The sequence below is a fragment of the Papio anubis genome, chromosome 13, assembly GCF_008728515.1.
Source record: "Papio anubis isolate 15944 chromosome 13, Panubis1.0, whole genome shotgun sequence".
In the NCBI taxonomy this organism is placed as follows: Eukaryota; Metazoa; Chordata; class Mammalia; order Primates; family Cercopithecidae; genus Papio; species Papio anubis.
Window position 1 is genome coordinate 82,797,691 of NC_044988.1, and position 15,422 is coordinate 82,813,112.

General features: G+C 51.2%; 1 protein-coding gene across 2 annotated transcripts; it reads right to left on the reverse strand.

Annotated features, from left to right (window-relative positions):
* Positions 1-960: 960 nt before the first annotated feature.
* Positions 961-15,268, reverse strand: ALAD (aminolevulinate dehydratase). Of its 2 annotated transcripts, none has more exons than XM_003911332.4 (12): positions 15,147-15,268; positions 7,763-7,953; positions 6,760-6,810; positions 6,166-6,262; positions 5,434-5,569; positions 5,233-5,316; positions 5,044-5,132; positions 4,394-4,449; positions 4,210-4,297; positions 4,050-4,136; positions 3,592-3,721; positions 961-2,972 (listed from the first exon to the last, which is right to left on the reverse strand). In XM_003911332.4, exons 2-12 carry the CDS (start codon positions 7,900-7,902, stop codon positions 2,911-2,913), a joined length of 1,020 nt encoding a protein of 339 aa, XP_003911381.1. In that variant the 5' UTR covers positions 7,903-7,953; positions 15,147-15,268; the 3' UTR covers positions 961-2,910. The 2 variants fall into 2 exon arrangements, with proteins under 2 accessions (XP_003911381.1, XP_003911382.1); XM_003911333.4 differs by having other exon boundaries at positions 6,760-6,976.
* Positions 15,269-15,422: the final 154 nt, after the last annotated feature.

A 15,422-nucleotide genomic window follows, 5' to 3' on the forward strand; every position in this document is an offset into this window, starting at 1 on the left:
TTCTGTTGCTTAGGATGGAGTGCAGTGGCATAATCTCAGCTCACTGCGACCTCTGAGTCCTGGGTTCAAGCCATTCTCCTGCCTCAGCCTCCTAAGTAGCTGGGATTACAGGCACCTGCCACCATGCCTGGCTAATTTTTTGTAGTTTTAGTAGAGATGGGGTTTCGCCATGTTGGCCAGGCTGGTCTTGAACTCCTGACCTCAAGTGATCTGCCTGCCTTGGCCTCCCAAAGTGCTGGGATTTCAGGTGTGAGCCACCACACCCAGCCACAAGAATGACTTTAGATTGAGTGTTGGGTCAGGTTTCTCGGAGGAAGGGACGCTTTGAGCTGAGATCTTAACAAGAGAGACAGCCATATAGATTTAGGGGAAAAGCATTCCAGGCCAAGGAGGCCACTGGTGCAAAAGCTCAGTCCAAGACAGCATTCTGTATAATGAGGCCTACCTGGTGCTCCCATCTCCCATCCCATTGTTTAGTGACTGAACCGAGTGGACCATGTGACCTGAACAGGCCCAGTCAGAGCCCTCCAGAGATTTGCTATGTGAGTGATGGGACAGAAAGGCTCTTTCTCTGGGATTACAAATCTTAACGACTACTTAAGCCTAGAGTTATTGAGGATCATGTTGCTGGCAAGTGGCAAAAATCCACCTGAGTATAAAGCTGGGGAAAACACAGATGAGAGCTAGAAAGGGACAGAGTCCTCCATGGGGTTTGACCCTGGGTCCAACCACACCTGTCCTTATCTCAATCTAGTTATGAAAACCAATCATGTCCTTCTTCACTATTGAACTGGATTTCCATCACTTGCAACCAAGTAGGTGCCTGGTCTCCTTGGTCTCCCCCTATAACTGGAACTAACTGCAGATGGTCGCCGAATTATGATCATTCAACTCACGATTTTTGACTTTGCAACGGTATAAAACAAGACATTCAGTAGAAACTGTACTTCAAATACTGAATTTTGACTCAAAATTCTTTATAACTTTATTACAATATAGATTTTGTGTTGGATAGTTTTGGCCACTGTAGGCTAATGTAAGTGTTCTGAGCATGTTTAAGGCAGGCTAAGCTAAGCTAAGCTATGATGTTTGGTAGGTTAAATGCATTTTTGACTTATGATCATATTTTCAACTTATGATGGGTTTATCAGGATGCAAACCCATCACATAAGTGGAGGGGTATCTCTATAACATTGTAAGACCCATACTTTTGCTGCTGATTATTGGGAGGTGGTATGGCACAGTGGTTAGGGGCAGAGGCCTTGGAGTTGGACTACATGGGTTCAGATCCCAGCTTGGCTGTTTTCTGGGTGGTTCTAACCCAGTTCTGCCACAAACTTGTTGAGTGGCCTTAGGTGAGTCCCATAAGCTCTCTAGATATAGCTTCCTCGTTGCAAAATGTCTCAAGCTAAGTTTAGTATTCTCCCTCCACCCTGACCCTGCTTCTGTTCCTCTTCCAGGCTGCCCCAGCTCAGTAAATGGCCCATCAGCCACCCAGAAGATCAAGCCAGATTCATCCCTCGCATCTAATCTACCTTCTAAACACATCCACAATCCATTCCCCTTTTTCCATCCCCACTGTCCCCGCTCCAGTCCATGCCATCAAGACTTTTCATTTCCACTTTGCCACAGGACTGTTAAAATACTTTTACAAACTGCAAAATTTGATTGAGTCGCTCTGAAAAGGTGAATGTGGCCCTTGATCTCTGCATGGTTTGGTCCTGGTCTGTCTCCACTCAGTTCAGGCCATCCTCTCAGTGCTCCAGACAGGCTAGCCTTGCATTCCTCCAGCTAGCAGCCCCAGGGCCTTTGCACAACTCCTCCCTCTCCCTGTAACGTTCTTCTCCAATTATGTCTTAGCTTGACGGCTCACCCTTCAGGTCTAGGCTCAAATGTCAGTACTTCAGGGAAGTATTTTCTGATCCTTCAAAGCAGGTCAAGTCCTGGTGACTTCCTTCACAGCACCTCTCACCACATCACCGGTGCATGTCTGCCTCCTTCCCAACTACCGTTTCAAGAGAGGCCCCCTGCCCTGTTGTTCTTTGTCTCAGACCCCTTATTTCCTTCAGAGCACTTATCACAAATTTGTAACTGCTTTATTTCTTTGTTTTCTTCTTAGCTGTCTCCCCTATTCTCTTTGTATAATTTCTATGAAGAGACAAGCTGAGGTCTGTCCTGCTGTATTCCCAGGACCCAGCACTGAACCTAGGAACAGAGCAGAGATTCTCAAAAAGTATCTCTTGAATAAAAAGTATTTGTGGTGGTGGCATCTCCAGCAGTCAGGAACTCCCTCTTTGCCTCTGAGTTTTGATCCTCAGGCAGCATTTCTGCTGCTTAATGAGTAATTCTTCTCTGGGTTTATGGTTCAGAGTAGAACAGGAGACCTCAGGCAGCCTGGCAACCTCTGGCCTGTGTGGGAAATGCCTTCCAGTGGAATTGCAGCAAATTTCAACTCTAACCCAGGGGTATCGATCTAGGCCTCATTCCCACACCCAGCTCTGCTGCCAGAAGCGTTCCAAGGCTTCTCAGGCCCCGAGATCCCTCTGCTCTCCTCTTCCCCTAATGCTCCAAGACTCTCTCCCAGCCATGCCCCAAAGCCTGTGCCCCCGATTCCAGGTTGCTTTCAAGCTGAAGCCACACCAGAGGAAAGAGCTGAGGGTGACAAAGGTGAGCCTCATGGCTGACCCAGGCGAGGGGCGGGGAAGCTTGGGAGAGCTCATAGGATGCAGCTGCGAGTTCCAAGAGTCAGCACGCTGGCAAAACCACCCAGGGCTGCTGGGCCCCGCCAGCATGTGAGCAGGAAGAGGGCACGAGGGTACAGTTCTAAAAGCAGGATTTACTTTGGTTTTCACTTCTCTGAGGCCCCGGGAATGTTTTCAAGTTCTAGTTCTCAGGCCTGCACTGTCTCCGTCATTCCTTCTTCAGCCACTGCAGCAGCTGGGGTGTGTAGTAGGTGATGATGATGTCAGCACCTGTGTTGGGAGAGATGCGGAAAGTTGCGGGGGACGGTGATCAGCTCCGAGCACACCTTCTGGGATGGGAAGGCCAGGCGGGGAAGAAGGCTACCATGAAGAGGCACAGCCTGTGGGCACACCACATGAGACAGAGTACCAGCTTTGGGCAGCTCTATTTCTTGGGCAAGTCATTTTCTCTCTTGGGACCTCAGTTTACCAAAGAATAATATGCACAGTGAAGGATATAGGTAAGATGCAAGTTCCCTTCCTGTGCTGGTGTACAGTTCTAACAAAATGAGCCCCCTTTATGGAGTGATACTACCTCATTTAATCCTCAGGACAATCACGCACCAGGTATCTTGTCCCCAGTTATCCAGTTATGGGTGAGGACACTGAGGTTCTAAGAAGTGGCTTGCCCACGTTCTCACAACCAAAAATGAATGAAGGGCTCTGCTTGCTTCACCATGTCGTGTTCTATGCTGCAGTTCCATATCTCTTCCTCAATGTGTGTCTGTTTAGATCACTAGTAATTCCCGAAATAAGACTCCAAGCTCTCAGGACTTCATTCCTTGATCTAGGCAGAGTGCTTATCAGTCCCTGTGGCACAGGTCAAAACACCCAACCCCTGTCTGCCTACCTGCTCTGCGGAAGGCAGTCATGGCCTCCAGTACGGCAGCCTTGAGATCAAATGCCCCAGCCTGGGCTCCGTGCCACAGCATGGCAAACTCTCCAGAGACATGGTACACGGCGAGAGGGAGGTCGGGGTGCTGCAGGGAAGCAGACAGGGAGACAGGCTGAAATGGAGGGTTAATGTGGCTCTGGGAGCGTCCCTTCCCCCTGCTCAATCTGTGACCATCTTGAGCCCCGTGTCCTGGGTTACTGCAGCCAGCAGCCTGGCCCACTCGAACTGTTAAAGCAGGGCTGTTTGAGGCTCCTGCAAGCCCTGACACAGAAGGCCATGGTGGTTCCTGGGCAGGGATGGGGAGGAAAGGATTTCTGCTCAAGGGCAGACTGCTTCCAACATTGAGATTCCAGAGTCTGCGGAAAACTCTGTCCCAGCCCTCTGAGCCCCCTTTGCCTCGGACCTGCGCTCACCTTGTCCTTTACCTCCCGCACGATGTCCAGGTAGGGCATTCCCGGCTTCACCATGAGTACGTCAGCTCCTTCCCGTACATCCCGGTCCTAAGAGATGAGGGTCGAGTGTGGGCGGTGTCTGGGAGGGGCTGAGGGTGGGGCTCAAGTCCTAGTGACTCACCACAGCTCGGAGGGCCAGGCCTCGTGCTCCAGGGGGCAGCTGGTAGCAGCGGCGGTCCCCAAAAGCTGGGCTTGACTGAGCTGCATCCCTGCAAAACAGAGTCATCCGGGTGGGCTCCAGCTTTGGGCCAAATGGGCAGGGATTTAACAGCAGACCCCTGCCCACCCCGCCAACCCCTGCTCACCGGAAAGGGCCATAGAAACAGGAAGCAAACTTGGCACTGTAGCTCATCACTGATACCTATGGGGAGACAATGGGGATCTTGGCTTAGTCGGCCCTTGCCAGGTGTCCCAGGGTGATGTGGCAGGGAGAGAAAGAACCTAGGCTGGGAGGAAGAGTGCCTGTGTTCTGGTCCTGTTGGAGTGCTGGGCTTGATTTCCCCATCAGAGGCCCAGAGGTTGACATGGTTCCCCAAAACCTCATCCAGCACTGTCTTCAGTTCTGTGATTCTTTTTTTTTTTTTTTTTTGAGATAGAGTCTAGCTCTGTTGCCCAGGCTGGAGTGCAGTGGCATGATCTCAGTTCACTGCAACCTCCACCTCCTGGGTTCAAGCGATTCTCCTGCCTCAGCCTCCCGAGTAGCTGGGATTACAGGCACCTGCCACCACGCTCAGCTAATTTTTGTGTTTTTAGTAGAGACAGGGTTTCACTATGTTGGACCTGGCTGGTCTTGAACTCCTGACCTCAAGTGATCCACCCGTCACAGCCTCCCAGAGTGCTGGGATTATAGGCGTGAGCCACTGCTCCCAGCAGTTCTGTGATTCTTAGCAGACACGGGGGCAGGGCTGGTGCAGACTCTCTCCTCCCGACCCCGTGCTGCACTCCCTGCCCTTACCCTGTTGCCAAGTCCATGTGCCATCAGGGCCTCCTTGATGGCTTCCACACGTCCATCCATCATGTCTGACGGGGCTACCACCTGACATCCTGTGGGGCAGAGGGTGGCCTTCAGAATTCTGGGACCCTCCTAGCCACTCTGCGACCTCCCTGACCCAGAGGTACCCATCCCTGCTGGTGGTTCACTCACCTGCCTTGGCATATGCCAGTGCTACCTCAGCTAGCCGCTGGCGGCTCTCCTCAGCCCGGAATGCTCCATTTTCACTCAGGAGCCCTGCAGGAGAGATGACTGAGTTTTAGGGAGCACTTTGGGCCCTGGCCTGTCCCCACCCTGGTGAGAAGTGAACAGTGGGAGTGTGGGTGCCAGCAGGGCTGGAGGAAGGGAGCTCACCGCAGTGACCATGGGAGGTGTAGGGACATAGGCAGATGTCACAGGCCACCAGGAGGTTGGGGAAGGTCTTCCTCAACAGATGGATTGCCTCAATAGCTGGGGACTCCTCGGAGTCAGCTGCGGAACCCCGCTCGTCCTAGGGGCAGGGGAGGGACAAAGCAGTGTCTGTTACATGTTGCTTCGGAAGGCAGGATGGCAGCCATCACAGAGCACAGCCCTGGCCCTCTCCTTCCTTCATCGTCACAGCCCCTGGATAAGGAAGCACAGAGGACTGACCCTACTTGGGTGCTGACTTAAGGGCAGGGACCATGTCCATTTACCTGTGGCCCCAGGGCCAGCATCATATGGGAGTAAGGAAGCGGTCAGTGTGGACCCTCAGCTCACCCTCGCCCAACCTCCCTTCCTTTTTCTGGTTTGTTTTTTTTGGAGATGGTCTTGCTCTGTCACCCAGGCTAGAGTGCACTGGCGCGATCTTGGCTCACTGCAGCTTTGTCTTTCTGGGCTCAGGTGATCCTCCCACCTCTCCACCTCCTGAGTAGCTGGGACTACAGGCACGCACCACCACACCCAGCTAACTTTTGTATTTTTTTGTAAAGATGGGATTTTGCCATGTTGCCCAGGCTGGTCTCAAAATCCTGGGCTCAAGTGATCCAACCGCTTTGGCCTCCCAAAGTGCTGGGATTATGGGTGTGAGCGCAACCTCCCTTCTTAGCCCTTCCTTTGATTCTTCACCTTGGGAACTCTGCTGGGGACGCCAAAGATCAAGACACAGCGTAGGCCCTCTTCCACCAAGGGCCTCAGCATCTCTTCCAGCCGGTTCACACCATACCTGTGTGGGGGTGGGTAGAGGGGTTGAAGGAAGGCAGGTCCCAGGCAAAGGTCCTCTGGACTCCACCACACTGTGCCTCTGTTAGAAACCAAGCTGCATATGGCACCAGGAGGGTTCAAGCCCCCAGGACAGGAAGGGGCAGGGACACGTCCACTAAATAGGAGGGAAGACCGAGGCCCTGAGTAGCAGAGCTCTTCTGGAATTCGGCTGTGGAAGGCTCCTCCAAGGCCCTCTTATTGAACTCCCATCAGCAGTTCAGATCCCTTCTGCAACAGCCTCTGCCGCGACGCCTCTGGTGATGGGTAGCACATTACTTTATAGGGCTGCCCCTCCCACTGTAGAACAGCTCTGGCCCCGGGGAAACCCTTCCCTCTACTGAGCTGATGTCTGCCTGTCCGCATCTTCTACTTCCTAGGTCTGCTTTTACCTCCCGGCACTTCCACCTGTGGAATCTTTCCCTCCACCACCCCCTGGCCCCCCAACTCCATGTCTCCTACCTGGCCACTCCTGGGAGGCTGGCGATAGGCTGTATGTCATCAGGAACATCCCTGCAAGAGTGGGGGTGGGATATGGATTGGTGGCTGTGGGAAGGGCCAGTGGTGAGGGGGCAACTGAGAGGGATGGTTGGGAAGCAGGGAAGAAATATGGCAGTGGAGATGGTGGGAGGAGGGTGGGATCCAGTGTCTGGCTTCCCTGCCTGGTCAAGCCCAGGGCCTGAAATAATAATAGGAACAACAAAAATAACAGTGACAACAGTAGCAACTGTACTAAAAGAATGGTAATTACAGGAAAGAATTAAGTGGTTAAGAACTTGGACTCTGAATTTGGCAGGTCCTTGCTTCTTATCCCAGCCACTCACTGCCTGGGTGACCGTGGCCAAGTTCTATCATCTCTTGGAGACTTAGGTCTTCATGTCTATCATGCGTGGTTAATTCATTCATTCAACAAATATTTATTGAGTACTTATTATGTGCCAAGTACTGTTCTAGGCCCTGATGATACAAAAGTGAACAAAATAGACAAACATCCCCACCCTCAAGGAGCTGATGTTCTAGAGGATAGCTACTCCTTCTTCACACAAATGCTCTCAGAATTGAATGAGATCATGTGTGTAGGTGCTTAGCGTAGTACCTGGTACAGAGTAAGTACTCAGTAAATGTCTGCGTTATCATTAACAATCACGATTGCCATCTCTTACAGGTACATAGCACTTTACAACCTACAGAGCACCTTCTCAGCTTCTGTCTTATTGCAAGAGCTCAGGATGGCAGGCAAGGGTTATTCTTCTAATTTTCCAAATGGGATGAATGAGTTCTTTCAAAGTTTGTTTTGTTCCTAAGATTCCTGTCCTTAATCCAAGTAGGCTGCTTCCAGTACCTTGAATTTCAAGCTGACAGCTCACTTTGCCACCCCCAGCAATACTGATGCCCGCTGCAGTCAACACTCCCTCCCCAACCCCAACCAGCAGAGCAGAGGTCTGGCCAATTCCTGGAGACTCACGTGACAAAGATGGGGTAGATGAGGTTGGAGGCATTGAGGGTGGTGGTGGCTGTCTGCCAGGCCCGAAGCAGTGGGTGGAAGTAGCCGCTGTGCAGAACGGACTGGGGCTGCATGGCATGGGCCAGTGGGCACAGGGGCATCAGTTGGTTGGAACCAAGGGCTCCTGGGGCGTTGTTGGCTGCAGGTTCTGTCTGTGGGGCGAGATGGGCAGCACATGAGACATGGTCCCTGTCCTCAGGAGATGGTCACATCTGGAAGACAGCTCTTCCAGATTCCTGCCTCCCCTCTCTCTAGCCTAATGCTACTCACAGCATGGTTCACCAATCCCTGCTGGTCAACAAGGTAAGTTGAGAAATGAAAGTAAGTCTTTAGAAACTTTCATAATAATCAGAATCTAATGATATAAAATTTGGGCTTGTATTTTATATGACTGCTTTCTGTTCATTATTATCTTTTAAAGTAAACATCTGAGCAAGCAACGACTGTTTTAAAAAAATTATTTTCTTTCTTTTTTTTTTTTTTTCAGACAGGGTCTCTGTCACCCAGGCTGGAGTGCAGTGGTACAATCTCGACTCACTGCAGCCTTGACCTCCCGAGCTCAACTGCTTCTCCCAGCTCAGCCTCCCAAGTAGCTGGGACTACAGGTGTGCACCATAACACCCAGCTAATTTTTGTATTTTTTGTAGAGGTGGAGGTCTTGCCATGCTGCCCAGGCTGGTCTCGAACTCCTGGGCTCAAGCAATCTCCCTGCCTTGGCCTCCCAAAGTGTTGGGATTACAAGCGTGAGCCATGGTGCCTGGCCAAAAAAATAATTTTCTAGCTGGGCATGTTGAGAAGCCAATATTTAAACTTTGTTTATTCCACAAAAAATGCCCATGTTCATGGCAGAACTTTTAGAAAAGTGCAGATAAGCAAAAAGAGAAAAATCCCCTGCAATTCTACCTCTAGAAAAAGTACTGTTGGCCAGGCATGGTAGCTCACGCCTGTAATCCCAGCACTTTAGGAGGCTGAGGTGGGCAGATCACTTGAGGTCAGGAAATCGAGACCAGCCTGGCCAACATGGTGAAACCCCACCTCTACTCAAAATACAAAAAAATTCAGCTGGGCGTGGTGGTGCGTGCCTGTAATCCCAGCTACTGGGGAGGCTGAGGCAGGAGAACCACTTGAACCCAGGAGGAGGTTGCAGTGAGCCGAGATCGTGCCACTGCACTCCAGCCTGGGCGACAGATCAAGACTTCATTCAAAAAAAAAAAAAAAGAAAGAAAGAAAAGAGAAAAGTACTGCTAACACCTTGGGACATGGACTTCTTGTTAGGTACAATTCACACCAATAGGAGAAAATAGTACCATTCATGTCAGATGGACAGACAGACACATACATACACTGTGTAGAGTGCCACCAAATCTTTTCTAGCCCAAGGAGTTTCCTGGGCTCCACGAGCACAAGTACACCTTCTTGCTTTCCTCACTTTGTCCCTTTACCTGAAAGGCTGTGCTCTCCCCACACCCAAATCTACAGGGTTCTCCTTCCCTCTCCCACTGAGGCTTTCTTGTCCAGATTGCAGTCTCTCTTCTATAAGTTATTTGTGGACCTGTCTTATCTCGTGCCAGTAGACAGAGCTTCTGCAGGGCAAGGTCCAGAGTTGGTTCATTTTTGCCTCCCCCACAGTGCTCTGTCACACACTGACCTTGGCACACAGTAAATATTTAATTACGTGAAGTACAAAAATATGCCCCAAATGCCAAATTCGTGGATACAAGACAGAAGGAAGCTGGGGCATTAACATTTGTTTCTTGAGCACCTACTGTGTGCCAGACCATGCCTGGCATTTTCACGGGTGATTTCTCATTGAGTGGGTACTGCAGTCCTGCGAGGCAGGGCTGACTGAGTGCATGGAGCCTGACCAGAAGTGAGCCATGGCTCCAGTGGGAGTGAGGAGGTCAGAAGAGGCGTATTAGAAGAAGACAGGGGCCAGGTGCGGTGGCTCACACCTGTAATCCCAGCACTTTGGAGACCAAGGCGGGTGGATCACTTGAGGTCAGGAGTTTGAGACCAGGCTGGCCAATCTGGTGAAACCCTGTCTCTACTAAAAATACAAAAATTAGGCCAGGCACAGTGGCTCACGCCTGTAATTCCAGCACTTTGGGAGGCCAAGGCAGGTGGATCATTTGAGGTCAGGAGTTTGATACCAGCCTGACCGGCATGGTGAAACCCCATCTCCACTAAAAATAAAAAAAAAATTAGCCGGGTGTGGTGGCGCATGCCTGTAATCCCAGCTACTTCAGAAGCTGAGGCAGGAGAATCGTTTGAACTTGGGAGGCAGAGATTGCAGTGAGCCAAGATGGCACCATTGCATTTCAGCATGGGCAACAAGAGAGAAACTCCATCTCACAATAAATAAATAAACAGAAATAAAAATAAAAATAAAACAATTAGCTGGGTGTGGTGGCATGCATCTGTAGTCAGAGTCTGGAGGCTGAGGCAGGAGAATCACTTGAACTCAGGAGGCAGAGGTTGCAGTGAGCCGAGAGTGCACTACTGCATTCCAGCCTGGGCGACAGTGTGAGACTCCATCTCAAAAAAAAAAAAAAAAAAAAAAAACACGAAATCACAGGGGGTTCAACTTGGTTTTGCAGGATGAATGGGTTCAGCCTGGTGGAGAGAAGGGGGCCAACATTTCCTTAGGAAGGGAAGAAAGGGGCAAAGGTGGGGAAGGAGGATGGCTGTGGACTGTTCTGAGGAGCTGAGGAGGCAATCGGGGCAAGTGTGTATGGAGGGGATGGATGAGAGGGGGCCAGGCTGAGGCTGTGGGAAGATTTCTGAACAGTGGGTAGGGTTAGTGGCCTGGTTGACACCTGGCTTTAGGAAGATCAGTCCTGCAGGCTGAGCAGAGCAGACGGGAAGCAGAGGAATGCAGAGGCTGGGGGCAGAGAAGAAAGGGGCGTCTTAAGGCAGCCAAGAGGCAATGTCTCAGGGTAGATGCTCTAGGCCTGCCTGCCTGACCTGGAGGGCAGCGGAGACAGGGACAGGGCAGGAAGAGGGCAGTGGGGAGCTGGGCTTGGAGAGGAGGTGGAGAGCTCTGTTTTAGACACTTCCTTTTGGAGGTGCCCGGGAGAATATCCCATAGCCAAAGGATGGGGGGAAAAGGGCCACAAAAATGGGGGCTGGCTGGCCTGAGTCCAACTACACTTTGTATGAATGGGACCTCAAAGTCCAGAGAGGGGCAAGGACTTACCCAAAGCCACACAGCAAGTAAGAGGACTAGAACCCTGGTGTGTTAACTCCCAGGTGAACTGGGAGATCCTTTGGTAGGCTGGAGTCAAGTCAGATGTTGAAGCCAGGTCTAATCCCTCTGATTTGCTTCCCAGAAAACCACCTTTGTAACAGGCCCTTGACTTCTGGAATCCAAAGCTACATTCCCATGGCCTCAACTCCTCATTGCTTTCAGGAGGCCGAGGGAACAACTGCCTCCTGCTTATCAGAAACAGTGGGGCAGGGCTGCCTAGGAACTGGCTGTCCTTCTCCCCATAGTCTCTTAGGCCCCTTTGGCTCCCCACAGCCATCTCAGGGGCCCATTTTATCTGGTCTTCCTCCTTGGTAGGGTGGGGTTATCACAAGTCACACAGGGGCCAGCCCTGCTGCCACACCCCTGGGTGGGCCAGCCCCATCACCTGATACAGGGGCAGGCCAGGCCTCCCCAATCATGTCTCAACCTCCAGACAGACAATTACTCAGTAGATAGTCCTGAGTACCCATTTTCTACTTGATTTTGCTCTCATGTCTGCTAGAAGTTTCTTTATCTTTTCTTTTCTTTCTTTTTTTTAAATTGAGATGGAGTCCGGCTCTGTCACCCAGGCTGGAGTGCAGTGGTTCGATTTTGGCTCACTGCAACCTCCACCCCCTGGGTTCAAGTGATTCTCCTGCCTCAGCCTCCTGAGTAGCTGAGACTTCAGGTATGTGCCACCATACCCAGCTAATTTTTGTATTTTTAGTACAAACAGGGTTTCGCCATGTTGGCCAGGCTGGTCTCAAACTCGTGACTTCAAGTGATCCGCCAGCCTCTGCCTCCCAAAGTGCTGGGATTACAGGTGTGAGCCACCGCACTTGGCTGAGAGACTATTTTTGAATATTGAGAGAATTACCAAAATGTAACCCAGTTGCCCAAGACCACATAGCTACTTAGTGACCGAGCCAGAATTTGAATTTGTTCTGGACTCCAAATGCTGGGTTTTATACACTGTATTCCTTAATACTGATAAACACCTGATTCAGTAGGCGTCTCTTTGCCCATACTATTTCTGCTTTGGGCGCTGGAGAGACAGAATAAACAAAAGGAAAACATACTGAGTGTATTCATTCTGTGCTGGGCACAGCACTAAGGTACTTCGTAGTAGTATCTCATTTCATTGCAAGAATTGTTCTAACTTTTAGTGATAAGGAAACGGAGGCTCTGAGTGGTTTAGTGACTTGCTTAATGCCATTCTAGAGTCTAGTCAGATGTTGAAGAGAGGGCTAATCTCTCTGATTCACTTCCCACAAACAACTTCTGTTGTTTTCTGGCTTCTAGAATCCAAAGCTGCATTCCACTGGCCTCAACTCCTCATCGCCTTTAGGAGCTGAGGGAACTACTGGCTCCTGCTTAGCAGAAACCCTGTGGCAGGGCTGCCTAGGAGCCCCTGAGACCAGGGCAGGGTTAGAGTAAAGGGAACAGTCTCACTATAGCAGTTCACTTTGATCTGTTTTTGAATTTTAAGATTCAGAGAGAGATTTGATTTGAGAAACGGGTGTCAGTGCTGAAAATATTAAAAGCTTGAAAATTGCCAATCCTGTTTAGTCCCTTACATTTTAATGTGGTAAATGGGGTATAGAGAGGCAACGGGACTTGTTGGAGATCACAGTGAATGATATACAGAGCTAGAAACTGACCCTGCAGCTCCTGACTTCTATTTCAATGCCCTGATACCTATACCATAGAGTCATTCCGTTGTTATTAAACTCGCTTAATAAGTGGAGTTTCCCACTCCACTTGGCAGCGCCAAATGCAGGATGGGTTTTGCTTTGCAAAAAGGCCCTTAGAGTTTGGGAGGATTTCACAGACTGGGAGGGCACTTCTCCCAAATCAAGTGAGCTTGCAAGCCACAACTTAAATTCCTGTGACATCATCACACTGAAGACAGGAGCGAGCCACCAGGAGGTCCAGCACCTCTGTCCACTCACATCAGACAGGTTAGCTTTGCTGGGACGCAGAGTATAGGGCAGTGCAGAAAGAACTATGTTTCAGGGTCAGACAGTCCCAGTTACAAAGGTCTATGTTCTGCTGTGTAATTTTGGACAAAGTCATTGACCTTTCAGTGTTCGTTTCATAATCTACAAAATAGGCATGATATCTCTAACTTGCAAGGCTGTGGAGATTATTGATAGGGCTGAGGTAGGTGTCTGGCACCAAGTAGCTGCACAGTAAACATGTAGCTAATTTTATTACTATTAGGAGTGGGGCTGGGTTGGAACAAGATGTCCTGGTACAGCTCTGTACCTTCTTCACCACACCAGATGGGAATATGCGCTCAAACCCTTGAGGGCCACAGGGTTTTCCAAGATTTCTGAAGTGGAGTCTCTGCCTTCCAGCAGGTTATGTGGTGAAGGAAAAACAAAATAATCACCATCCAGCTGCCAGAGTAGAGGGGTGGCCCAGGTGCTGTGAAAGGGACTGTGTCTCTGAGTCAAGGGTAGTTTCATGGAAGAGGGGACAGTGAAGGATAATAAGTGTTTCAGATTTAATATGAAAGCATCTCCTCCCATGGAAGGCAACATCCCCAAACTGGGAGTAACTGAAGTTGGGCCCTGAGCGCTGCCACCAGGAGGGGCTGAGACAGAGCTTCATACACCACCCCCCACCCCCGCATGTTGTACTATGCTGAGGATTCCAGAGGCTGTGGGTCTTGGCACAGAGGATTAGGACCTGCTGCCAGCCCTGGCAGGCTCTGCCACTGGTCAGGGAGGAGGCAGTCAGGAGAGCCAGCTAGGTAGAAGGTGGCCAGAACTGAGAAATCCAAAGCCCCACAAAGGCCCAGGAGAGTGGCTGTCAAGCAGTTCTCAAAAGGGACGAAGTGTTCATTTAGCCAACCCACACTTCCTGAATATCTACTATGGGCCTGCTGAAGTGCTAGACACAGGGATTAAAGCGAAGAATGAGAACCCAGCCTTGCCCTGGGGTTTTGAAGAGCCTGACCCTCTCTGGGGTTAGCCATCTGGACGTAGAAGGAGAAGCTGCCATTCCCAGAATCCTAGAATATCTTGGCTAAGAGGCTTCTTAAAGTTTGCTGATTGAAACAAGGGTGAAACTGGGCTCAGAGAGGGGTAGACACAGGTCCAGGATCAAGCAGTGGGTCAGCGGCAGATCTGGGGGAAGGTCTCCAGCAGCCCGGTCCTCAGTGCCCACCATGACACCTCCATACTTTAAGGATAGATATCAAATCTGTTTCCCAGCATGTTGGGCTTGTGGAGAGCTTTGGGTGAACTGACTCTGGACCTGGTTGCTGTTGGTAGCAGGATGGTTAAGTGTGTGGGCTCTGGAGTCTGATAGATGTGGGTACAAATCCTAGTTCTGTAGCTTTCTAGTTGTGTGACCTCCGTTTCTTTGTTTAGTAATGGGGACTTGAACCGACCTCAGTGGGTTGTTGTAAGAAATGAATGGGTCAGGCCGGGCGTGGTGGCTCACGCCTGTAATCCCAGCACTTTGGGAGGCCGAGGCGGGCGAATCACCTGAGGTTGGAAGTCCGACACTAGCCTAACCAATAAGGAGAAACGCTGTCTCTACTAAAAATACAAAAATTAGCCGGCATGGTGGCACATGCCTGAAATCCCAGCTACTTGGCAGGCTGAGGCAGGAGAATCGCTTGAACCCGGGAGGCGGAGATTGCAGTGAGCCAAGATCGCGCCATTGCACTCCAGCCTGGGCAACAAGAGCGAAACTCCATCTCAAAATAAAAAAAAAAAAAAAAGGATCAATGCACGCAATGCTTAGTACAAAACGGCTGTTAGTGTTTTCACCTCCCTACCCGCCCCCCAACCACCAACCACCAACCACCACCCACACCTCGGGCTCTGCATCGATGGAGTCTGCCCCGGTGGTATCCGAGGGGCTAAACCCCAGAGAAGAGGCGCGGAACCCCGAACCCGGGCCTCCAACCCCGGCTGCAGTGGGACAATCTAGACCAAACAATCTAGACCAAACGCTCCACGGGACTCCGTACACGGCTGCACCGCCAGGGCTTCAGGCGCACAGCACAATCTGGGGACGCGGGACTCTTGGTGCCACAGTCCCCGCCTCGCCCTGGAGCCGTCCTCCAAGTCCGCCATCTCCCCGCATCCAGCCCCCGCTCACCTGCCTCCCTAAGGCCTCCCGGTCGCTGCGCCTGTCACCGCTGTCTCCCGCTCCAGTCTCCCAGGGACCATGTGGGGGGCGGGGGGGCTCACCCGGAAGCAGCTCCCCCCACGGCCCGCCCCCCCACAATCCAGGCCACGCCCCCTGAAGGCGCTCTTCAGGAGACTCCTCCGCTCCAGCCGCAGCCCCGCCCACACGCGCTGAGGCCTGGCCAATTGGGTGTGCCGAGTGCCTGGAGGGCCCGCCCCTCCCCGCTCCGGGTCCTGCGCTTGTGCA